Consider the following 26,271-nt stretch of genomic DNA (forward strand, 5'->3'; position numbering starts at 1 on the left):
ATAGAGAGTTACTTCTTCAGCATGTGAAAATTATGAATGTACCAGTTTTCTTGCAAAGGGCACTCCAGCTTCGATAGCCCATCCTGATGTTCAATTTTTTGTCCTCCTGTGCTGTGTAGATCCCCTTCTTTAAACACACTTTGTTGCAGCAGAGTCTTTATATTGTACGTCTGGTTAGCAAAGTGCTGCTTTGTTACTACAAATGGGCGTGATCAATCTTGGATCTAAGCTCCTGATTGAGAGAGAGAGAGAGAGAGAGAGAGAGAGAGAGAGAGGTGCCTAAAGATTGAGAGCATCACCATGGAAGAGAAGCAGGTAACATGCACAGTTTAGCACCACACGCATTTCTTCTTCCTCTTCTGTTTCTTCATGTTAACATCAAGTCGAGCCTCACAGGAGGCTGCTCTCCTCCAGCTTGCGTTTGCATTACCACTTCTGAATGTTGGCCTGCAGAGGAGACATGGAACGCCTTCAACATATCTGTGGGCGGACGCCTTCTTCGTTTGCAGCCCCTTGCCATCGACGCAGCCTCAGAAAATTGCATAGTGCTTCTGCATGTGCAGAAACGCCTCTCATACAAGCTCCCCTCTTTGCAGCAATATGCATACACAGCCTGCTACACGGGAGCAATCCCAACGTACTCAATTAAAGTCTTGAATGCATCCAATGTGCAAAGTGCCATCATCTTTGTGACCTAACACCATCTCCGTCTTACGATCAAGTTCATTGGCCATGACAACATGGGACGCACCATTGCAACAGCTTCTCTTAACCAGCTAGAGAGAGAGAGAGAGAGAGAGAGAGAGAGAGAGAGAGAGTCACCATTCTTAAGCAGAATCAAGCCATACGGGAAAGGTGCAACAACAGCTCTACGAGAGAGAGAGAGAGAGAGAGAGAGAGAGAGAGAACACGGATGCACTTACTACAGTCACCATTCTTGAGCAGAATCAAGCTTCTCAGAAGGCTACATGAAGATGGAGGAGGAGAGCGACTCCGTCTCTCTATCTAAATACTCTCTCTAGCCATCCAGGTCGGCGTGGATGGCTACAGAGAGAATGGATAACAATATTTGTACAATGTGCGAAATAGGTGCGAGTAAATGCTTCACATGGCGGCATGGCATGCATGTGCGAATTCTCTCTCTGAAAATACTCTCTCAGAGTCTCATTAGCCATCTGTGCCGGCGCGGATGGCTAGAGAGAGATCGGACTTCAATATTAGTGCTTTCTCTTTAACATTTTTTAAAGGCAAAGGAGTGAGATAACCCGAAAAATATAGGGTATTTATGAAGATCTATAACTAAAATGTTCAATTTTCAACTTCGAAAGTCAAGGTCCAATTGAATTACAAGTGAGATTTTTAATTCAAGAGATGTACACTACAAACCGGGATATGTAAGCGATTATTTTCCTTTTGAATAGGAGGTCTTGAGTTCAAGAGTCATTACATAGATCTTTGAGGTCATTTGGTATTGTCGCACTATGCACTCTGTAAAACTTATCCTCTCTTCCCATCTCTCTCTCTCTCTCTCTCTCTCTCTCTCTCTCTCTCTCTCGCATGGTTAGAGATAGATGCTTATCTTATTGGTTTCTTCATTGTGTTCTTCACTACTAAAAAAACCATTTATCGATATTTGTTTTAAGATCCAGGTAACCAAGTTTATGGCCAAATATGAGGTATTTAAAGGGATCCGTAACCGCAAAAGAAGCCCAATTTCAAATCTTCAAAGTGAAGGCCCCGAAGATATTTACAATCAAGATTTGTTTGGTTCAACCACAAAATTTACACCACAATCTAAGATAGAGAATTAATGGTGCTCTCTCTCTCTCTCTCTCTCTCTCTCTCTCTCTCATGTTTTTAAGCATTTATAAAAATTCTCACACCCCTAAGCTTTGCGGTTGTCACATTGTATGGTAAAAAGATCCTCGATATTTGATTTGTTTCCAAATATTTTTTTTCGAATTATGACAAAGACTTTCTAGAAAATTTTAGGCATAGAACTCAACAAGTTTGGTAGCTGTTTTTGTAAACTAATTAAAAAGGATTATCTTGGTCAATTAAGGAAATACACGATTTTATTGTAACAAAAGAGGCCTTTTATAATTAATGGTGTTTGTCGTCCATGTGCCGTGTAAGAAAGGTGCCCTTGTATGAAGATCACAACCTTGTAGCATGGGTGAGCAAGACAACGTGGAAGGGATGATTGGTGTATATATGAACAAATGAGGTGTAATAAGTTGATATCAATTTGATGTGGCTAAGAGGAGGAAGGGATGCACATGCTCTCAAGTATAAACGACAATCAAGAACCAAAGTACTGGACAATGGAGAACTACAAATGTCCCCTTACAAAAAGAAACATAGGATGACTTGAGCATTAAGTAAAAGGCTAGAGCTGTTATTAGTCTATCAATCTAACTTCATGCTCAAACATGTGAATCACAAGCAAGAACAATTGGAGCGAAAGAAGAGTACGAGTGAGGGAGACTACAATTGGATAAAGAGAGATTGAGCCTAAGAGAGAAAATAATATTTTCAAATATTGTGCTAATTTTTTTAAAATTGAATCTTGATCTTTTGGAATTCAAGGACCATTCAAACATTTGATGATGAGATTTACTATTTGCATACAAACATTTGCTCGGGTTTGTCTTTGCTCAAAAAAACCCGCTCGCTCCATGGTAAGACTCTCTGATCACCATCGTGTCTTCCGTTTTTCCATTTGAGCTTCCTTGCTATTTATTATTAATTTTTGACCTGTTTATTTGAAAACATCAAAGAAAATAGAAAAATGCTCTAAAAAAGTAAAGTGAAAATCCAATAATTAAGAAAATCCATTGAAAAACACAAATTTATTGTTTTCTGTTGGATTTTTGTATTCTCCTTATCAATAAAAATGATGAAAAATACCGAAAAAGGACTTTTTTTGATGATTTTTCGATAGTGTATACACTATTTACACTCATCGGAAGATATTATTAGTGAATTTTCCCTTGATGATGAATTGTAAGGGCATTATTAGGTAATTTTGCAAAAAATCACACATAACATCGAGCTTTTTCCTCCCTCTTCAAACATTGTCCTTAATTACTTTGTACTTAGTGCCCTTCCACCCCTCCTAGATGGTGTACTCCGGATGATTGTGTGCATGGGTCGAAAAATTGTGTCTATGTATAGCCGTGGTTTGGCTCTACCATGCTTTGAAGATCAATGCAATTCAAACCATTATACTGTGCAAGAGCTGGGTCTTGAGTAATTAACTCAAGGGTTTCTAATGTCAAGGTTTGCTATTGATGTTTTCCAAAGAGCAAATCTTGTAGCTTGTGTGCTTTGATTGTACCATCAGGATGCTTCAGCACGCTGATTGCTTGAACTGTTGGTAGCACTTTTGACTGTTGTCGAGCTTTTTCTTGCCATTGGTAGCTTAACTTGCTTGTTGTTGTATGGTGTGGTGGAGTCTTTTGCGACTTAACTCGCCATTGCTTGATTGCTTTTACGGTTTGTGGAGAAGATAAGTGATCCTTTTGCTTCCAAACCAATTTCATGCTAGGTTCCTTGCTCGGAGATGCTCGTCTCTGTGTTTTTACCCTTAGAACCTTCTTTTCTTTTGTAGGTGAAGTCTTCTAAGGCATCCATATTTGAATTGGCTTATCCTTCAGCTCTGCTTTTGGTACCCAGATTTTCATGACACCTCGCATGCTACTTGTAGCATTCGCTTGTTGAGGGAATGGAAAAGATTGACTACTTTGTAGTTTGGTCTACTAATTGCTTCTTTTCCATTCCTCATTGCTTGGTGCAATTGTAACAATGAGTTGCCCACCTTTCGGTAATAGCTTTAGCTGATCTGTATCCCAATATGGTAGTGCTTTGTATGTTCGCATCTAAGGAATTTCAAGAATCATTGTCTCATTCATGTGTTCATCTGGTAATCATACAAATTGATGAGGACATGAACATCCATGTACTATCACGTTCAAGTTGACTACTCCCAATGTGGGGGTTGGGTTCTTGTTGCATCCTTTCATTGTTGCTATTCCTACTGTCATTGCTTGACTTGTTGCCTTCTTGTACGTGGAATAACTGACTGCATTTACTCTAGCTCCAATGTCGACCAAATCATTGGTGCTATGATTGTTGAGATGTACTTTGATGTGCAGGTCCATTCCATCTAACCAGTCATCATTTGTTGAAACTGCATCTTTTGGTAATTCTCATTGTCGATCATCTATTTCCAGAGTGTGGATGGGAATCGGTATCTGTTGATTCTTGAGAGCAGATTTCCTTTTGAGTACTCGAAGCCAAGCTTCATCTTGTGCTTCATCAATAACCTACTGTCGTTTAATTTTCCTTTGCTTGCCTGCATGCATTCTTTCTAGCAATTCATTGGCTAGCGGCAAATTGTATTTCTTTAAACGACATCCACTAATCCAATTAGCCATTGGTTCACCACCTAGGGTGGATAATTTTACTGCTCCACTTAGAGATACATCTTCAATGATAAACGGTCCGTTTCCCTTTTTCTTAACCTGGAAATGTGTTGCTTAAGGGAATAGACAAAAACTAAGTCCCCTTTCTTGAAGATTTTTGTGATTAAGTGGAAATCAAAAAATTGTTTTTGTTTCTGCTTTTGTGCATAGAAGTGAGTTAAGCAATTAGCCTTTGCTCATCTAGCTTTTCCAAATCTTCAAGTCTTTCTGAAAATTCATGTCCAGTCCACTCAAGATTTCTTGCTACCCTTAATGTCGGCAAAAGAATTTCTCTTGGTAGTATGGTATCAAGACCATAAACAAGATTAAAGGGTGTAGCATTTAAAGCTATTTTGAATGAAACTCGATAAGCCCATAGAGCAACATGGAGATTCATTTACCAGTCTGCCCTTCCTGAACTAACCACTTTAGTCAGCACCAAGCTAAGAATTTTATTCGTATGCTCAGCTTGTCCGTTTTCTTGTGGGTGATAGGGAGATGATTTGTTATGGATGACCATAAACTCATTAAGCAAACACTTGATTACCTCATTCAGGAAATGAGTTCCCCAATCACTGACAATTTCTATTGGTAGTCCATATCTCGTGAATACATACTCATATAAGAATGCAGGAGTGGTTATGGCATCATTCTTCTGAGTTGCTTTAGCCTCGGCCCACTTGGTCAAATAGTCCGTATCTACAATGATATATTGATCTTGGGTTCTATAAGTAGGTGGCTATATTGGTCCAACAAAATATATACCCTATTTTGCAAAAGCTTTAGCCCCCATCATTGGTCTTAAGGGCATGCTATCTACTCGTGTTGGCATTTTTGCTCGTTGACAAGCATCACACCTTCGAACATATTCTTTAGCATTTGCAAAAGGTGTTGGCCACCATATGCCTGCCATCAAGATTGCTCTTGCGGTGGTCTCACTAGAAAAGTGACCTCTAGCTAATCCAGTACGTCCTTGTTCTATAATCAGAATATACTCGTTTTCATTTGCACAAAGACGCAAATGTTGATCCTTACCTCTCCGATACAATTGGTTCCCAATAAGAATGTGGTCTCTTGCTTCAGTTTCAATTGCTTTTTGACAGTGTTTACTCATATCCTCAGGAAATGTTCGGCTTGATAAGTAAGTAACTAGATAGCTACTCCACTTAGGAACATATGACATTTGAAACAATGTTACATGAGGTATGGGTGTTTGTTTTTGACATTGAGGACAATCCTTTACAAAAGATATAACATCACTCCTCATAGTTGGCCAAAATACTCCAAATCTCAAGATTCGTTGCATAGTTTGATCTTTCGCAAAGTGAAGTCCTACTATGGTAACATGTGCTTGACTCAAGTACTATTGTTTTTCTTCAGGATTAATGCATAAGAGCAATATCCCATCTCGATTCTTTTGTATAGTCTACCAGCTAGTAATTGATACATAGCCGATTGCTCGATTAATCTGATCGTGATAGGAAGTGGTATTTGTGACTCCACTTGAGCTATTGTCATCAATGACACAATGTTTTCTGACCAACGAGGTATCATTTCCATGGAGAACAAATAGAAATCTGGTAGAGCATCGTCTATCCCTTTAGGCGATTCTCCTGAAACAATCCTTGACAAATGATCTTCTAATTGATGTGTAGTGCCCTTTTTTACAATCACAGTGAAATCTAATTCCAAAAGAATGATGAACCATCTCACTATTCTTCTTGTGTTGCATGGGTTGTTGACCAAATACAACAAATCTTGGTGGTCCACAAAGAACACAAACTTGTTGGCTAATAGGTAATGTCTATACTTTTTAATGGCATAGATCATTCCTAATCCTTCCCTTTTGGTGGTGGTGTAATTATTTTCCGCCACGTTCAATTGTCGGCGGCTAGCATAAGAAATCGGAAAGTGAATTGTACCGTCTCTTGGTTGAGCTAGTATACAACCAATAGCAAAATTAGAAGCATCTACATGTACATGGATTATCTTATTCCAAGTGATCATCTGCACCACAGTTATGACAGTTTTCTATCCTTGGCTTAATCATGGGTCTTACCATGGGAGGTCTGACACCTTGATTAGCTACATAATACATTGGTGCGAGCTCTGGTGGAGCATAAGTCATGGTTTCTTCCATCAGTGGTGGATGTGAATTATACCAATCTCCTTCTACCATTACTGTAGATGGACTAGGCTCCACATAGGGTGTATCAGATACTAACGCTTGTTCATCTATGACTCCTTAGAGTGCATGTACTTTACAGGCACTACATTATATACTGGGTACAAAGGTTGTTGTCCCAACACAGGTTAAAGTCTTCCATACACATTAGGATCTTTGATCTTGGGCCATATTAAGCTAATACTTTTACGTGGATTGTCCTTGTGGCCTCATGGACACATACTGAACATTCCCATCATACTTTTGTCTGAAGTAGCACTCGTGGGTCTCATGGTTGGTCCATTTACCCTCAATTGCACGTCATTTTGTGGCCTAGTTGGTTGTCCCTGTTGAGGTATCCCTTGTCCTGGTCCCCTCATAGGTGCTTTTTGCATGTTGTTCACCATGTAATTCGTCCTTTTGAGCATATCTTTTATGGATAAAAGTGGTGCTACAGCAGCCGTTCCCACTTGTGCTGGTTTAGTGGATGTCGTTTTCTCGGTTTGGTTATCCTTAGGGACATCTTCTTCGTTAAAAATTATCACAATTGACTCCTAAGTCAATAGCACCTGGCACACACTCTTCTAGGGTTGTATGCTTTCTACTACAGAGTATAGCATGAAGTTCTTTGTTTAGCAATCCTTCTAGAAACAAGGATACAAGTCATTCTTTTGCAGGTATCTCTAGCCCTGGGCATCTGGCAATATATTGTTTCATTTGAGTTGCACAATCCCTAGCAGACTCACCATGTTTCTATTTAAAGCTGTAGATTTGAGCTACCGTATTATCTTTGATCCATGTTTTGGAACAAGCAGCTACAAATCCTTGAGCTAATGTGTTCAAGTCCATGATTGACCTTGGTGGAATGTTTTGGAACCATGTCAATGCTTTTCCTCCTAATATCATTCCAAACCCCTCGAATTGAGTATGGAAATTAAATATATATTTTGCTCTTAGCACTTGCTTAAAGCTTGCTAAGTGGTCGTATGGATCCCCTTATCCACTGTATTTTTTGATCCATTTTTGAAAATCAGCTGGTCTGACGCGTCTATTTGGTTCAGCTCCTTGTCTTATGGCTAGTGTTGTTCCGAGTCCTTCAAACCAGTCTGTTGGAAATAGTGACTCATGTAGCCTTGGACTAGCCTTAGTGTCACCCGGTTTTCTACGTGATGAGGTGATTTTTGGTTTCTTTAAATTACTCTCAGATGATCTCTTACGGTATTTATCTCTTGGAATTGTTTCTGGTCCCTGTCCCAATATCCAACCCCTTATAGAATACCCTTGGTATTTGGTTTGTTCTACCTCCTCAAGAGTCATCATAACAAAGTTGTTGTTATAACAATCCCTAAACAGGTAGGTTGGTAGGTCCGCTGATCCCTTATCCTTGATATTGAAGATATAGATGATCTTCATGGCCGTTAGTTGTCCTCGTTTGGCATGCGAAGTCCACAAAAGATCTTTTATGTTTCTATCTTCCCAACAATAGACTCTGATCCTAGGATTATCCGTGCTAAGACATTTCAAAGGCTTTAAATCTACTTGATCGTATCCTTCGAATTCTAAAGTTGGTGGAGCTTCTTTTGCTAACGTATCTGGGATTATGGTGTTTACTTCTAACCCCCATTTGTCTACCACATCAGGGTTTTTGACCTGTACATACTGAGTTCCGTTTCTGACCATGTACATTTTTCCTTGTTTGTTTGCCCTAATCTCTTCTTAGAACTCAATACCATGGTCATCAATGCGAATAGCATACTCCTCGTTAGGGTCCAAGTAAACCTGGGCTCCATGGAAGTTAGTCTTGTAAAAAGAGAGTATATGCTTATAGCGCATTGTCGTTCCGATTTCCGAGTGAGTCGAGTAAGAAGACATTTCGGATGTTGAGTCTGAAAAAGTGTCTGAGACTTCTTCAAGAATTGTGTGCAAGGAATTGCCTTGATTCACGCTTTCTTCGATGGATACTCTACTAGAAGTTTCTCCAAGTATTACCTATTTTCCTAGTACACAAGCAGATCTAAGGTTCATATAGACTTATGAAGCCCTGGATAGAATACTCACCTTTGGATTGACATGTCGTCAATTTCCACTTAATTCGATTGAAACTTTCTGTCAAGCCACTGATTCCTCGTCTGCAACCTGATTCTTGTACAAATTTGATCAAGTTAGCTATTCTTCTATAAAGACAGTAGAGTTTTTGCTAACTGTTGTGATTGGTCTCTGTGTATCACTTCAAATCGAGCTATGGGAGTCAAAATTGACTTTCAGATTCTTCTTTAACAGAAAATCAAAGGTTTATTTTGCAACCTGGAAACTGAGTGAACATGTACCAATTTTGATCCGATTGAACCCAAAATTGCCCGGTGGCTTTGTATTATGTTTGTAAGGTCCCCCACCCGCCTACACCAAGATTGAGATGGGATCCTTGAGAGGTCTCTAGGTCTGTTAAAAATCAGAGTCTCTAAACAAGAAAAATCCAAGGAATAGACCTTTACCATTGACAATGGCTTGGGTCTATAGCCTTACAAGAAGACCTAGTCCTGTCTCGCAACGGAAACGGGACAATATATTAAAGTCCAAAAAACCTATTTCAGCCCTATAATTGCCACAATTTGGCTAAGGTATCCTTAACCAATGCTTTTTTCCCCCTAAAAGATGTGAGGGCACAGCCACTGGTGGACTCCTCTTCCAAGTGAAGAAGTTTTCTAAATGTTTTATTGCGTAGGGATGGATAGTTACCTAACTAATCAGGTCCACCCTTCCTTGATTGACAACCTTAGTCAATCCCCACTTACCACCCCGCACTCACACATGATTCATTTAATTTCTAATTACTATCACGTTGTTTCAACATTTAAAATAATCGTTTCTTTTACGTTCTGTCACATTAATTCCTTCAATCAATTATTAAAGACAACATTGAAAGCATTCTTTTAGAAAATAGACATCTTTAAACTTAAGACAGGGTACTGTCAATCAAAACATTATCCATAATAACCATGACCAGTACTCTTCTTGTCTCAAGACCACCTAAGGGTGAAAAAGGACACCCATTCCTTACTCAAATTCGGAGTGAATAAACCCCCACCCAAGGTTCCGGGTGCCCATACAACCGGGAGGATCCCCTAGGATAAAAAAACGGTATCCTAACTTATGTAGAAACATCAAGACATGACACGGAGTAGAAACTCATCGTTCATGGGGGTAACTGACTTATTCGTGTCTAGAAAGCCAATCATTATCATCAATTCATACTAAGGAGTCGAAGGTGTCTTGAGACAAGCTGTCTTAAGGATGATCAAACATATCTTTCTTAATTCAACCAGTTTTAATCCAAACAATTATTTCCTACATTATAAACAAATGCACGTTGGAAGTTACCTTCCGTTTTCAGCCAGTTTATCTTTCTTACGTATACAATGCTAACTTAAAAAAGAACTTAAACTAATTAAAGACCTACTTGAATAATGGGAAACCCACCTGTGATTGATTGGCCATCTACTGATGTGCTGGCGCCTGAAGACTCTCCTCCGTAGGCCTATTACTAAGCACGGCTTCGTCGCCGTGCGACGCTCTAGTTCGTTTTGGAGCTACGTCCTCATCATCAGATGTAGGATTTCTCGGGTCCTTTTTGGTGCCATAACTTCTTATCCTTATAAAAAGGACGTCTAATCATTAGGTAAATAATTCAAAATCTAAACTTAACCTTTGTATCCAATCGTAACCCATCCAAGGTTAAATTTATAGTCTTAATTGATAAATTCTTGACCTAGTAATTTCTTATTTGTCTATATAGGCATGATAACTTTTTCCACCGCTTTCCTAAGGGTTTTCTAAGCTCTCCTAACTTTCTTATAATTTTCTATATCTTTTTCCTAATTTTTCTATCAACTTTTAAGCTAATAATCTACTTATTTTGGGCTTAATATTTATTGTATTTAATTTCTCTTAAAGATTTCATTTCCTTAACTTGATATCATAGGTTTACACTTACTATAATTTTCCTAAAAACTTTTAGCCACAAAGTCTATTTATTTTATATAATCATTTGCTAAAAACAGGACTTTTGGTCATTATAATTTCCTAACCTCACTAATTAACTATGGTATAATTACCACAAGTAGATAAGAATATTTTTGACCTCTGGTAATTATCTTATTATTTTTCAACTTAATTTTTCCATGCCTTGTGTGGACCATATTGATAGTGAGCCGTATGTCTTGGCAAACTATGGACCATGGTTGAACAGTATGTGCTGCATTGAAATAAAACAAAATGGTCAGTAGAGTACAATTTTAAAAAACATTATGTATACGTAGAATGCTAACGCACCATGTAATGTGTGATATGTTACCCACCTCACCCTATAAGGTAGGCCTTCTTCCAATCTAGCAAGGCTGCTTGTGTTGGAATTCAGGCCAACTGGCCGGACATCCAACTTACTACTAACCCATCTACTAACTTAACCATTATACACTTATTCTTTTATACAAGAGAATAAGGAGCTACAACAGAATAAGGAGCTGCAACAGGATAACATTGTTGTGCGGTCCACCCAAAGCAGGTCTCTCTCTTTGTGCTTTCGCACTTGCACTTGCATACGCTTCCCGCGGCACCTTCAATTGGTATCAAAGAAGGGTTTGTGCTTGCCGTTTTTGCGCCCGTGCGCACGTGCACTTTCAAAAGTGCAAACAGGTTTCCGATTTTGGCATCGGCAAATTTAGCGTTCCAAAAGCGTTTTCTACAGGTTCGTGCGTTTTACTCCCCTTTCAAAGCTGTTCGTGCAGTCGAAAGCTTCATCCAAGCTACGCTTCAGGAGTTGTATTTTTCAACTCCACTTTTGCTACAGCTACAGGTACAGGACAGAGGACACATGTGCAAGTTTTTCAGATACTATATTGGGATGGTATATAGTTGTTTTATGGCTATTATGTGTTATTGAGATGGTGTTTAGGGGCTGATTATGAGCACTTTTCGGCATCGACATTGTCTCCAGTTTTTCAAGCATCCATCTCCTTACAGGTTCTTGCATACATACACGACATCCAGGTTTCTTACAGGTTGCAGTGTTTTGCATCAGCACAGATTTCAGTGGGAGTACTTGATGCGCATATGAATTGTTTTGACACTTTTGATAGTGCTTGAGCTCTTTGGAGAGAGGTTTTACTCCCCGCAGGGATTTCTTTATTGATTTCACATTTTGTTTGGTACCTGTTTGAGCGTGTATACTTCACCTTGCAGTATTGTTGAAAGTGGATGTACGTTGAGTTGTGGAAACTGCCATATGCACCTTTTGTGGAGCTGATTTGGCTTGTTTCTAGCAGTCTTGACCGTTTTTGAGACTCGGTTCAGAGGCCCTTTATGAGACTGGGTTGGTTTCTTGTTTGCATAACCTTTTGTGAGGGTCGATAACGTGAGGTTTTCTTGAGTTGGGGGATTCTTGACTGTTGAGATCCTTTCGATGATACAGGTTGCTGGAGTACCCCTTTTTTGTGGACTCGACATAGGACATGTATAGAGAGGGCTAGGTGCATTTGACGTTGTGTTGGCAGTCTTGGGCCAACTTTTGACTTTTTACGCACAGTTAGTGGTTGATGCGCCTGCCTTATGCTTTGAGAGCATTACTTTTGATGCGTTACTGATCTCTTGTGATAGTTTTGGATTGAGATTCTGTCAGTTCTTCTGGGGAAACTCTGCCAAATTTTTCCCAAAATTACCAGTGTTTATCGCCATATTATCTTTAGTTTGCAGACATGTCATCTAGTGGTGAAAAGGATATTTACAATATTTGGAAATTTGATGGGACGAATTTTTCTATCTAGAAAGAGAAGATTCAAGATGTTCTTATACAAAAAGGCCAGCTGGATCCTATCATGGAGCACCCAAAGGCCAAATCCACCCTCCGTTTGCATTTGGCCGAATCTGTGTACTTTACTATAGTTGGAGAAAGGACTGCTAGAGATGTATGGGATAAGTTGTCTTCCAGTTATAAGAACAAAAGTGCCACTAATAAGGTTTTCTTACTGAAGAAGCTATTTGACCTTTGTATGAAGGAAGAGGGCACTATTTCTACTCACATTAATGAGTTCAATATCATTTTCACTCAGTTGACCACTCAGGGTTTGGTCTTCGATGAGAAAATCAAATGTATCTTCTTGATATGCAGTTTGCCCTCGTCTTGGGATACGTTTTGTACTGCAATTAGTAACTCAGCACCCAGTACCGGTCTAGTGTACAATGACGTCCTTGGGAGTCTATTTACTGAGGAGATTTGTGCAGTAAGTCTCAGGGTTCTATGCGTAATGTCAAGTGCTATCATTGCCATAAAAAAGGGCATATGAAGAAGGATTGCAGGAAATGACAACAAAGCAAGAAGGATAAACAATCTGGTGACACTTCTAAGTCTGATGATTCAAACAAGGTCAAAGAAAAGTTAGAGGAGATCAATGTGCTAGAGTCTTTAAATGCTCCTATTGTAGAGACTCTTCCAGTGGTTGTTATGCCACTTACCTCTGGCATATTGGTCTTCACAACATATATACCTGTCGAGGCTCTTGTTACAGAAGATGCACAGAATGCACAGAATTGGATAGTAGATTCTGATGTGAGTTTCCATGTGACACCACATAGAGCATTAGGGCCAATTTAGATGAAATAAGGAATGGTTAGGGTTTCTCTATTCTTGATCTAAGGGTCAAGGAGGAGCCACATTTCCAAAAGAATGGCACTGTTGTACACGTGTCAAGATCTCCTTCACTTGCTTTTGGAATATTTTGCACTATTTTAGCCATAACTTTTGCATATGGACTCCAAATTTAGTGCTCAAATGGTCTATGGGTGGCGCTTGATGAGCTCTATCCAATGAGTACCCATGTTGAATAGTTTTGGTAAGATCTTCATGGTCTTTTTTAGGTTTCCTCTTTTTAGATCCTTACACAACCCTTTTTTTATCCAAATTGGCCCTAATGGAGTGGTTCTCTACTTATTCTCACTCTTGTGGCAAAGTGAGACTTGGTGATGCTTATGAACTAGACATTGAGGGTGTCAAAAACGTCAAATTGCATCCAAGGAATGGCACGCACTTTACTTTATGTATTGTCAGACATGTGCCCAAGTTGATTAAAAGCTTGATGTTTGTTGGGCAACTTGATGATTTGGGCTACAACACCACATTTTAGCAATGGTTTGTGGATAGTACACAAAGGTAATCTTGTTGTACTCAGAGGTCAGAAGCATGGTACCTTGTATTCCATGCATGTGTTCAGATGTTGGTCATGATTACATATCTATGGCCGAGCTGCCGTCTACTGAGTTGTAGCATTGACGGCTAGGTCATATTAGCCAAAAAGGAATGAGAACTCTTACTTGTTTTGGCTACTTACCTGCCTTTTCTTATGTTGACTTTCCTGTTTGTGAGCACTGTATCTATGGCAAACAGACTAGGTCCGTGTGCTTACCATTGGGTCAAAAGCAAGTTGAAGCTCTAAATTTAGTACATAGTGATGTTTGTGGTTCTATGTCAACCAAACCTCAGGGGGGCAGCTATTTTATGACATTCATAGACGACTCTACTCGAAAGGTGTGGGAAAATCCTTTGAAACATAAGGATCCAGTTCTTCCTGTGTTCCAAAAATTTTTGTGCTAAAAGGGGGATTAAAAGGCACTTTACTGCACCATACACACTAGCTCAGAATGGAGTTGCTAAGCGCATGAATCGTACGATTCAAGAAAGATTCATAGCCATGCTTTCTAGAGCAAATCTCACACAAGGCTTTTGGGCAGAAGCCGTCTTAACTGCAATGCACATTATAAATTGTTCGCCTAGTACGCCATTGAATTATGAGATTCCATAAGAGTTATGGTCTAAACATAAGCCCCACTATGACCATCTACGTGTTTTTGGTTGAAGCTTATACTCATGTGCCTAAACAACTTCGACAGAAGTTAGAGCCAAAGTCACACAAATGTATTTTCATTGGATATGGTGCGGATGGAGAGATGGGATACCGTCTCTGGCACCCGGAATCTTGTCGAGTCATCCGTAGTTCTGATGTGATCTTCAATGAGTCAAAGATGCATAAACAACCTATCAAGTAAATAGAGATTCGGAGAGTCACTTTTGAGGATGTTGCCTCTGAGATAGTGAAATCAACTCAGTGGGCTAGTGATGTACCTTCCACTAGCAATGCTCCAAAGGGAGCAGATAGCAATGGTCAAGGAGAGAGACGGTCTACTAGAGTCTCTCGTCCACCTGCACCTTTTGAGCCAGCTCTTGATTACATCATGTTGACCGATTGCGGTGCACTAAGCTGCTATCAAGAAGCCATGATGACGGATGATGTGGTGAAGTGGGAGGAGGCTATGGAATCTGAGTATAACTTGATTCTGGCTAATGACACTTGGGACTTGGTAGAACTGCCAAATTATACAAAAGCTTTACCTTGCAAATGGGTTTACAAGAAGAAATTTACCTCAGGTGATCCAAATACAAAGTACAAGGCTAGACTTGTAGCCAAAGGGTTCAAACAGCAAAAGGGAGTCGATTTTGATGAAATCTTCTCGCCTGTGGTCAAGATGACAATGCTTAGAACCGTACTTAGTCTTGTAGCGATTGAGGACATGGAACTTGTCCAAATGGATGTGAAGACAACATTTCTTCACGGGGATCTTCATGAGGATGTTTACATGCAACAGCCTAAAGGGTTTGTTCAGGAGAACGCATCTCGTGAGGAGCTAGTATGTAAGCTCAAAAAGGCACTTTATGTCTTAAAGCAGGGTTCAAGGCAGTGGTATCATAAATTTGATGCATGTATGAGGTCTCAAGGATATAAAAGGAGCGAACAGAATCACTGCTTGTACACAAGAAAGGTAGATGATGGCTCGATGATCATTCTAGTTTTGTATGTTGATGACATGCTTATAGCTTGGAAATCCATTGCAAAAATTGCCAACTTGAAGAAAACACATAGCAATAATTTTGCAACGAAAAATTTGGGAGATGCTACACACTTTATTGGCATGCGAATCAAAACAGATCGCGAGCGTCGTATTTTTGAGTTATCTCAGGAAACATATATTGAGAAATTTTTGCAGCGCTTCAATATGTAGGGGGGGAAAGCATTGAGTACCCCAATGCAAGCACTCTTGAAACTCAGCAAGGAAGATGCACCCAAATCTAATGCTGAGCGAGCTGAAATGGCTAAGGTACCATATTCTTTGGCAGTGGGTAGTCTCATGTATGCTATGGTGGCCACAAGACCAGACATTGCTTTTGCAATGAGAGTGGTGAGCCAATATATGGCCAATCCTGGCATCAAGCATTGGGAAGCAGTGAAGCACATTCTTAAGTACCTCAAAGGTACAGTCGGCAGGTGTTTAAGCTTTGGGAATAGTGATGCATCCATCGTGGGTTATGCGGATGCAAACTATGCGGGTTGTGTCGACAATAGGAGCAACAGTATCTTGGAGGTCATGTCTCTTCCAGATTGTACGTCGTCTTCCACTACGGAAGCAGAGTACATTGCATTGTCGGATGCAAGTAAAGAGGCTATAGACTGTATGGTTATCTCGCTTAGTCGTAAATCTTGGCATTGATGAGACTCCAGTGATATATTGTGATAGTCAGAGTGCTCTTGCATTGGCAAGGAATCCCGTGTTTCACTCCAAATCAAAACACATTGAAGTCAGGTATCATCTCGTGAGATATTTCTTGGCCAAAAAGCTCATTGATTTGGTCAAGGTACACACTGATGACAACCCAGCAGATGCTTTGACAAAAGGCTTAGCTTTGGAGCGGTTTACACATTGCAGTGAGTTATTGGGTATAGGTTGAAGCCACTAGATTGCTTCACGGTTGTACATACCATGTCACTTGGGCTGCATTGGCCTTCAAGTGGGAGTTTGTTGGGATTCAGGCCAACTGGCCAGACATCCAACTTACTACTAACCCATCTACTAACTTAACCATTATACACTTATTCTTTAATACAAGAGAATAAGAAGCTACAACAGAATAAGGAGCTGCAAACAGAATAAAATTTTTGTGTGCTCCACCCAAAGAAGGTCTCTCTCTCTGTGCTCTCAAACTTGCACTTGCACACGCTTCCCACGGCACCTTCAACTTTGTTGGGATTCATGCCAACTGGCCGGACATCCAACTTACTACTAACCCATCTACTAACCTAACCATTATACACTTATTCTTTAGTACAAGAGAACAAGGAGCTACAAAAAAATAAGGAGGTGCAACAAGATAACGTTGTTGTCTCTTTGTTTAATGAAATCTTCCAAGAGCATGCTTCAGTAAGTTTCTTCAGCTGCATGTTCTCCATCGCCAGGAAGTTTCTTTGCCTTTCCGCATTCAATCCTCTCATTTCTAAATGTTCGGTGTATCCCAATAACCCATCCTTGCCATCGCCTGTGAAATGTAAGAGGTTAGTGATATTAGCAAAGAGAGGTAGCGCATTTGTCAAAGTATCCTTTGGATAAATAGACCCATCGGTCCACAAATCCAAATGATGTTCCTTGTTTGTCCTTCTAAGTTCTTTCTCCCGTTGAGATAAGAAAGACTCCCTCCTACATTTCTGCAATGGTGCCTACTCTTGCAATTGGTGTTTTCATCAGAAAAAGAAGCATTCTCCATTCCTAGAGTTGATAGAGAAATAGACAGACACTCAAAACTCATGAAATATCTCAGGTATTTGGAGGGAAGGCCATATTCTCATGTTTAGAGTTGATAGAGTTCGTGTGGCTTATGTTTCGGAGGGGGAGGATTACATATGTAGATGCACATTACTCTATAACATACGAGGGAGATATGATTTTCTCTTTGAACCCTACATCATGTCAAGAAGTATGAGGAACAAACATGCCTTGGAATTGTTTTTAGAGATCAAAACAGGCTGCGTAGTATTGTTATAAGAAAAGAGAACAAATCTACCCAAAAGAACCCATACAAAAAAGGGGGATAACAATCTCTTTTATAGAACAGGATTTATAGACAATCACGAGTCAACAAAACAAGAACCATCCTACCATCCATTATAGAGAAAACACCATCATGGAGTTACACTAAATAGATCCAATGCACTCTACCAAAAGCGCAAAGACCTCAATCTTGAGGACCATAACAACATGATATGCATCACAAGAAAATCAAAGCCATTGTTGCTTAAACAATATCTAAGTATTTTATGCAAGGTAATAATAAACATGTATAGGTATGTATAAAACTTTTCCATTTCAATAAAAGTTTATGATAAGAGTAATATACACACATATTCAGTGCCATCTACAAATACTACATAGGGATTATTTTATTTGCTTTAGTTGAAGATATTAATTTTTTTGGAAATTCGAACAATTGGGCTCCATCTCCTTCTAGAGTAATTACCGATTTTGTAAAAACAATATATGCTAAAAGTATCAATCTATAAAGTATGTAGCACATGATCAAGGGTCAATAAAGAACCAAAGATACTATTGAGTTGATGGAATATTCTTGGGATTCACAATTGGCATCTTATGTGGGATGACCATCAATGAGAGTTTTCCAAGCTTTGGTGAGAATCTGGGTGGCTACCTTATATGGGATGACCATCAGTGAGAATCTGGGTGGCTACCTTATATACACCTATGTAGTATTATGCTTGTTACCAAAATTTACATCTCTAATATTTCTTTCTCCCATGGATTAATCACCAATGCTCCACTTCCAAAAAAATTCATCAAATATATCCATAAAACTTAGTGGAAACAAAGGATTATAGCAGTCCATTTTGGGCCCACAGCAACTCCATCCAACGCAAGTCTTGTTGATCAAATATGGAAATGAAGGTAGCTTGACACAATCACTTCAAAATTCAAGCAACAATTGGTGAAAATTTCATTGATCACCATGAGATTTCTTGATCATTGTATTTTACCATGTATTATCATGATTCCATGGATAAGACCGTGCTAGCTATGACTTTATGCTTAATAACCTAGGACCTTACTCTACCACCCTCATTCCATCATACTGCTAAATGTGTGGTTAATTTGTTTTCTAGTAATTTAACCCTAGCCATATAATCCTAACCACTCTAAGCGGCTATATATAGTGTGTCAAGAAGGAGAATCCAAGCTCCCTTTGTGATGTGAGCTTTTAAGCTCCCTATGCTTATGCCTTGTGCTAGAATGAATTTACCCTAAGGCATAATCCTTGAAGCTATTAGTGCAAGATTTCAAGGTCTGCCTCATCTTTGGGAATTGTTTTGGTGCTTAGATAGTTAGCCTATAGAAAGTTGGGTGTTTGAGAAGGAAAGAGCGGAGAGATCTTTGAGTGGTCTAGTTCACATTTGTGAAAGCTTCTATTTGGTAGATCAAAGAGGATTGAGCTCCACAACTATGCACTTCGTCTTTTCTATCGTTGACTACATATCTTGAAACCCATGCGAGCATGAGTTTCAAGTTTCTCTTATTTTTTCTATGTGATTTGTGCTATATAATTGAGTGTTTTTAAGTGGTTTCTTTGGCCATGGACCATATGAACTTGATGTAAGAGGGAAATAAGGTGAAGAGGAGTCTCATGCCCTAAGACAATGCATGGGATAGCCATTATGAGTGGCGATTTGAATGATCTATTGGTGACTTGAGTCTTACATGTTATATGACTTGTTTTTACATTTGGTGTCAAAGATAGATCTTATTGAAAAATTCAAATTTCTCTCATTAAAACTTGGTAACCAAAATTTGTGGGCAATGTCTATTATGGAACAAGTATCCCACTGATGCTTGAATCTCTCTAGTTGTTAGCTGGCAAAAACTCTTGCCAAAACATCACTTTGAAATGAGCCGAATGATGGGACAATATTTTGCCACTTATGCACCTTGCCTACCAAGGGCATCATATCCTTTGTTGGTCTAATCACCTAAAGAAGATACCATAAGGCATGCAAATTGGACCACTTCGAAAAAAGCATGTAGAGTGTATCGTCATTTTATTCCTTTTCATAGAGAAAGTATAGTATTGATGCCATGATCTCTCTAGATTGTTGACTTGTACAAAATCTTTTCAAAACATCTTTAAGTTGAAACCAAGTGGTAGGATGAGGCATTATTCTTATTAGCCAATTGTGTGCCTTGCCTACCAAGGACAAGCTAGCTTCTACCAATCTAACCATTTAGGGAAGATACCACAAGGCATGCTCTCTCGCTCCGCTTGGCCCCGCATTTGATAGCTTCACAGCAGCATCAGCTATGGACCACGGCCATGCTCACCTCTGCGCTTCACATCCTCTGCTTCTTGGCGCCGCCCTCCCTCGCGCAATCCTGTACCTCCACCTACACGGTGCAGTCCGACGACACCTGCTACGCCATCGCACAGGACAACGGTATCGCCCTCGCCGACCTCCAGACCTGGAACTCTGACATCAACTGCGACAACCTTCAAATTGGGCAGCAGCTCTGCCTTTCCGCCCGCTCCCCTTCGCCCACTCCGGCCGGGCCTGGTAACGGCAAAGTATTCCGAGAGTACATCGGCGCCCTCTGGAATGACATCTCCCTCACCGATATGCCCATCAACAGCAACGTGGAGGTGCACTTCATCCTCTCCTTTGCAATCGACTACACCAGCGATGGCTCCTTCGCCACCAGTGGCCAGTTTGCAGCCTTCTGGGACACCACCCACATCACGCCCGATGCCATCAAGGCCATCAAAGCGGAGCACAGCAACGTGAAGTTCATGTTGAGCCTGGGTGGCGACACAGTCAATGGCAATTATGTGCAATTTCAGGCGGCGTCGGGCGTCGCCGCCTGGGTCTCCAACGCCGTCTCCTCTATCACGTCGCTCGTTCAAGCGTATGGGCTGGACGGCGTGGATGTCGACTACGAGCATTTCGACGTAACAAGCGATGGTGACTTTGCCTCTGCAATCGGCCAGCTGATAACGCAGCAGCTGAAGCAGAACAGCGTCATCTCTGTGGCCTCCATCGCTCCGTTCGATGGAGTGAAGGAAGCGTACACAGCGCTGTGAGCTCCGTCTTCGAGTACGTCAATTTCCAGTTCTCCACGTAGGGCGGCGCCACAACAGCGGCGCAGTATGTGAGCTACTACAACACGGCGGTCTCCACCTACAGCGGTGGCAAAGTCCTGGCTAGCTTCACCACCGCCGATGGCGCTTCCTCCGTCTCGCCCGCCACTGTGCTGGCCGCTTTCCAGCAGCTTCAGGCCAGCAACAGTTTGCCAGGCATCTTCATTTGGAGTGCTGACAACTCCTTCGTCTCTACCACGGCTCCCAACTTCGAGTACGAGCAACAGGCTCAAACATTGTTGGCCAGTCAGTGATATTATTCACTCCCAACACTCTGCCCAAGACGTCTTGAGTTCGAAACTTGTCGGATCGATCTTTGAGGTGCTTGGGATTGACCTTAATTCTTCTTCTCTCTATACATTGTACCCTACAAAAACCTTGCCATAACTGAAAAGCTTATACAACACACAGAGCTTATACAACTCTCCACACTTGGTTAACTTTGAAACACCCATTTATTCAATAAATTTGTCCTTCAAAGCCTTTTGTGCCCAAACAATTCAACTATATCGCCTCATTTCTATCGAAGACTTTTGAAATGAATGCTTGTTGGTGTTAGTTTGTTTCAACTAATGTCCAGCTAAACTATCTAACTTCTCTCAAGCTATAATTGAGTGTTTCTTTCTTGTGAAGCAATTGATGTTGGAGTCAAGCGGATTGTGTTCTCAACAAGTAAACATTTTCTACAATTTTATCAATAATGTCTTCCAATCATGTAAGCATAGTAGCTTTGGGAGGAAGCTCAATTAGATGCCATTTGCCAAGTGTGGCGATGAGGACGTATAGGATGAGGGTAATGGTGCTCACATGGAGACCATAAGAGATTAGGCTTGTGTGGCAGATAAGCCACCATTATGCATTGCTTGAGCTCACTCTCTTAATGGTAGAGCGACATACACAACGTCAACTCCTCATACATGGTTTCATTGCTTGCATTGACCATGCAGTAGTTTACACTTCCATTGAATATACTGCCTGAAATTTCTCTGAGACCTTACAAGCGGACATTGATTGTATGAAACTCTTCTCACATCCAAGTGCGACAAATTTAAACAAAGCTATACTAGTACTAAGAGTCTCTTACTAAAAGTCAAACTTTATAAGGATTTTTGAAGCTATTCAAAAGCTCTCTTCTCAAAGTTTCAAAAATCACTACAAGAGGTTGTGTGCTCTTGTGACGCTGTCAGCGACAGAAATACACTGGGTTTTTATAACCCCCGGCGTCGCTAAAACCGTCGCTACGAGCGTCACTACGAGAGCGTCGCTATATGCGTCGCTATAAGCGTCTCTATATAGCGACGCTCATAGGGACGCTTATAATGACGCATATAGCGACGTTTACACAGAAGACTATAGCGACGCTCATAGCGATGCTACAGAGCCATAAATAGCGACGGTTATAGCGACGCCTGAGAGAATTTTTTTTTGGTGGCAGGGCATCCATCAACCATATTGTACTTGATTCACTTTTGAAAAAAAAATGCAAGGGTAGATAATAGACCCAAAATAGTCACCCACAAGACGCATTGTTTGCAAAATTGACAAGCGTAAAATTGACAATTGTACACATCATAGGCAAAATGAATTGATTGGCAAATGTAATAATGACAATTGTACAACATCATAGGCATAAAAAATTGATTGGCAAAAGGAACTGCGGTGACAAATGTAATAATATACATGGTTCAAAAAGACGTATAAAATCCGTCTCATGATACATAAGCTATGAGAAACCCTAACTAATGCTATCTAGCTATGGCTAAACTGACGTCGTCTAGTCAGACGTCTCATCGCGTCCAAGCGGCGTATCTGTCGGATTCTGCAAAAAAAGACAATAAGACAGCTTTCAGTAAGTATAAACATATAACGACATTTATAAAACAATACAAAAAATAGAAAAGAGTAAACCCTAATACTAACCATGCCGCCGCGAGAACTGAGAATGTCCATCAGGGCGTTTAAGCCCTTCTTGCCTGCGTACTCGCGCTCGTACGGTGTGGGATCACGTCCTGTCATCGACCACTGTCAAAACATACAAAGATTTCATTATGTTAGAATTAAAAAACTCATAAACCCTAAACTATCGAACATAAAGAGCAATGCGAAAACACTTACAAAATCGGCCTCAAATGATGCCCATCCACCGCTCCCCAAGTGGTGCGAGCTCCCTGCCTCTACTCGCGCTCTGGCTGCATCCTTTTGTTGCTTCCACTTGTCGGGATTCTCGCGCGCTGCTTTCTTCGCATTCTTCCAATCTTCTTTGGCCAGCCAATCTGGCCTGTTCCACCCATTCTTGATTGCTTTTTGCACTTCGGAACGCTTGTGTTTGCAGTATTCGCGCATTCGAATCTTCATCAGGTCTTCATTGAAGCGCTGATCCCGTGTTGGAACGGGAAACTCATCATGAAGTATGCTGATGACTCTGTTTTTTAAATCACTTGGTACTTCACTCCATTTGTTTAGTATGTAGTGTCTAAACAGCTGAGAGCAAAGACCACGCATGCGCGAGATCACCTTCTTGCCGTCATCATCCATGATGATGCCGCCGCTGAAGTCGACGGAGTAAGACAAGCCCTCTGGCCGGTGACGCGTGAACCTGGGTGTCCCGGCAGGGGTCTCTAGCAGCGTGTCGATGGGGGTACGGACGTCAGGTGTCTCCACCGGCGTCTGGGCCCCGAAGTGAGGAGTGTCGAGTGGGGTGGCTCCTGGCGGAGTAGGTAGATGTGTGTAGCTTCTAGGAACAGTCAGTCGTGCAAAACCTGGCGTAGATGGCGATGTTGTGGCTGGTGTGGGGGCGGGCAAAGAAGGGGAGGGTAAAGAGCTTCGTCGAACACGAGGCGGTGTGGAGGCATCGGTGGCGGAATCCCCACAACAACCGCCACCGCCACCACTAGAGCGCCGGTGTCTAGACGAGTGTGAAGCTCGTCTCGTCGACGCCGAAGCTTCGGAGCGCGCCGAATGCTCCGAAAGAGAGGGAGATGCGGATGGAGTAGGAACGCGCGATGATGCGCCAGAGCGATGACGCTCCACGTACCACTGTCTCTGCTGCGGTGACAAAGAAGAAAGAAACTCCTCATCATCCATACCTACATTAAACACACGAATATTTAAACTTAATATTGAATGAATAGAGTAGACAATGACGCAAAGACCATTAAATACAATGATGTAATGACGCATATAAATACAATGGTGCAATGAATTGAGTGATAGAACAGGCAAGTCGAAAACTCAGAATTTTCAATCAAAAGATGTGAGCGCGAGTAGAAAAGAGCGTTATACACCATGAGAGGTACTTAGAGAGCTAGAGCTTTTACAACACGGAGCAAAATTGTTCAAATACAATATTTGTGGCTTTAAGAGATCTCTCTCTCATCCTCTATATAGAGCTCTCCGTTTAACACATATCCTCTGTTTCATTTTGTAGCTCCTCTGCATGCACCCCATATAGAGTAGTAGCATCTTGATGCTCGTCTGGCACCACCGCAGTGGCTTCTGATTGAGCATCTTCTCTGATCTCCTCCATTAATGCCGTTGTGATTGGCACATGGTAGCCTTCATAAGTCCTTGCACTACGAGGGGCTACCTCTATGACGTACCACCAGTTTGATGTAGACTTTGTAGGATGAAATATTACCTGCCAGAGCCACATAACTTACATGAGAGCTTTCAAGCACATAACTTGTAAAAGGGGGATGTTAACTATTTACATACTTACTTGTTCACAATGCTTGGGTAGTACGAAAGTGTCTCTTAGGTCAGTCCATTTCTTAGTAGAATCCACCTCAAGAAAACCAGACTCTCCTCTACGCACAGTAGCGTTGCGACCCTCCATGATTATCTTGAACCATTGCACGTCGAACAAGTCGACAAAAAATCCTCTGTAATCGATCCTCAAAATCTCTTGCAGTGTGCCGAAGTAAGTGAGTTCCGCCACCACAGGATCTGCATCAGAGGAACGTCGTCGACTAGACTGTTCAAATTTTGCCATGATTCCACAATCTTGAGTAAAACGCTTTTTGTCGATTCGTTCCACCCTAAAATGTCGACCTTTACACCATGTTGCTGTGTATGACTTATACTACAACGAACAAAGTTTATGAGTGGCCGTTCAAACGTTTATAAATAAAGTCGCAAAGGAAAATGTCGCAAAACCTTTTGTGGAATTTTTGTCGCGTGGAGATCTACTCGATATCTTTCGGAATCACATTTCGGACACTTCTCCATGTCTATGTATTCCCCTCTGAAAAGAATGCAGTCATTAGGACAAGCGTGGATAGAATTGTAATCCATCCCCAAGTTTCGCAAAATCTTTCTTGCTTCATCTCGGGAATCTGGCATCACATTGTCAGCTGGTAGTATGTGCTCTTTAAGCAATCTACACAACATAAAAATATGATACAGTCGTGTAAAAATCTATCAGATCATTATACATTTAGAGTTTTATTAAAGTAAACTAATTGTAATAGATCACCTGAAAAGCGCTGTGACGCTAATGTCACTCCATCCAAACTTTGTCTACATGTTGAGAAGAACCAGGAGTGCTTTCAATCTAGACATACGTGCTCCATTATACAATGGCATATCGGCTTCACTTTTCATATCATCATAGATAAGCCTTTCTGAATTCATGATCGTCTCGATCATTTCATCAATCTCGGGCTCAAACATTGCCTCGTTGGGAATGTGCTCTGCATGATCATCCCCCGAGCTGTCAGAGGCTACATCTTGTGGCCTCACATATGCTGCTAGACCAAAGCGCCTGCGAACACATCTATTGGGTTGCAAGATTGCTGCTTGTTGGCCAGCGTCAGAGTCCGACGAGTTATAATTGGCAACAACTCGATCTATAATAGATGGATCGAACTCACCAAATTCGCAAACGTGCTGCAAAGAAACACGTCTTGTCCGTCGCACAGCATGCTTGCATTGATTACAAGGACATAAGACCCTCGTTGAGAGATAGGTGTTTCGGTTGGACGGTCCCACATCCTCGTCACTACTCATAATGAGGATAAAAATCTTATAACCTGGACAACAAATTTAGTATTCTATTGGCATTCTTCGTCTTATCTCTCTCTCTCTCTCTCTCTCTCTCTCTCTCTCTCTCTCTCTCTCTCTCTCTCTCTCTCTTTACCTCACATTCTCTAGTCATGTCCAATCCCCGCACACCTCGGTCTAGAGGTGCACGGAGATCAGAACCACCGGGTTATAATCACGTCTTTATTGGTCAATACCTATATTTGTGGGTACAGGAAATCTACACACCCACGTCTACATGATACTGCATGTAGTGGACAAAACCCCTTTGCCTCTTCTCTAGCTGTAGCACTTCATAGCATCTTAACATCTTTTCACAGTAGATCTTTTCACTGTTCGTCTAACTCTAAACCCTAAACCGTAAGTAATTCTTGCGTGGACTCGATCTAACGTAAATAAGCGTAAATCTAAATAAACGTAAATCTAACTAAAAATAAACCTAAATCTAATTTAACGTAAGTCTACATCTAACCTAATCTTTAACGTCTTTTGGGATAGTTTCCTACGACGTTAAAACTCTCTTCTTCTTGTGT

General features: G+C 40.9%; 3 protein-coding genes across 3 annotated transcripts; 1 reads left to right on the top strand and 2 right to left on the bottom strand.

The window, feature by feature from the left end:
• The first annotated feature begins 320 nt into the window (after window positions 1-320).
• On the top strand, window positions 321-698 carry LOC147448080 (FAD-linked oxidoreductase easE-like). Its single transcript, XM_086523745.1, has one exon. The coding sequence runs from the start codon at window positions 321-323 to the stop codon at window positions 696-698; it is 378 nt and encodes a 125-aa protein (XP_086379871.1).
• A 19,037-nt stretch (window positions 699-19,735) lies between these two features.
• Window positions 19,736-20,646, bottom strand: LOC147448081 (uncharacterized). The gene has a single exon (XM_086523950.1). It carries the CDS (start codon window positions 20,501-20,503, stop codon window positions 19,865-19,867), a length of 639 nt encoding a protein of 212 aa, XP_086380076.1. The 5' UTR covers window positions 20,504-20,646; the 3' UTR covers window positions 19,736-19,864.
• Window positions 20,647-20,831: 185 nt separating this feature from the next.
• On the bottom strand, window positions 20,832-23,200 carry LOC147448082 (uncharacterized). Its single transcript, XM_086523746.1, has 3 exons — window positions 22,814-23,200; window positions 22,619-22,720; window positions 20,832-20,906 (listed from the first exon to the last, which is right to left on the bottom strand). Exons 1-3 carry the CDS (start codon window positions 23,198-23,200, stop codon window positions 20,832-20,834), a joined length of 564 nt encoding a protein of 187 aa, XP_086379872.1.
• Window positions 23,201-26,271: the final 3,071 nt, after the last annotated feature.

The sequence above is a fragment of the Adiantum capillus-veneris genome, chromosome 11, assembly GCF_014529385.1.
Source record: "Adiantum capillus-veneris isolate H3 chromosome 11, ASM1452938v2, whole genome shotgun sequence".
NCBI classification, from domain to species: domain Eukaryota; kingdom Viridiplantae; phylum Streptophyta; class Polypodiopsida; order Polypodiales; family Pteridaceae; genus Adiantum; species Adiantum capillus-veneris.

What these genes read in the sequence shown, in the direction of transcription:
- LOC147448080 (XM_086523745.1), top strand. Translation starts at nt 321, where the DNA reads ATGCACAGTTTAGCACCACACGCATTTCTTCTTCCTCTTCTGTTTCTT.
- LOC147448082 (XM_086523746.1), bottom strand. Translation starts at nt 23,200, where the DNA reads ATGCGTGGTCTTTGCTCTCAGCTGTTTAGACACTACATACTAAACAAA. An exon ending in CATCATTTGAGGCCGATTTT is followed by an intron (nt 22,721 to 22,813) that starts GTAAGTGTTTTC and finishes ATGTTTTGACAG; the next exon opens with TGGTCGATGACAGGACGTGA. An exon ending in TCAGTTCTCGCGGCGGCATG is followed by an intron (nt 20,907 to 22,618) that starts GTTAGTATTAGG and finishes TCGTACTCGAAG; the next exon opens with TTGGGAGCCGTGGTAGAGAC.
- LOC147448081 (XM_086523950.1), bottom strand. Translation starts at nt 20,503, where the DNA reads ATGCTCGTAGTCGACATCCACGCCGTCCAGCCCATACGCTTGAACGAG.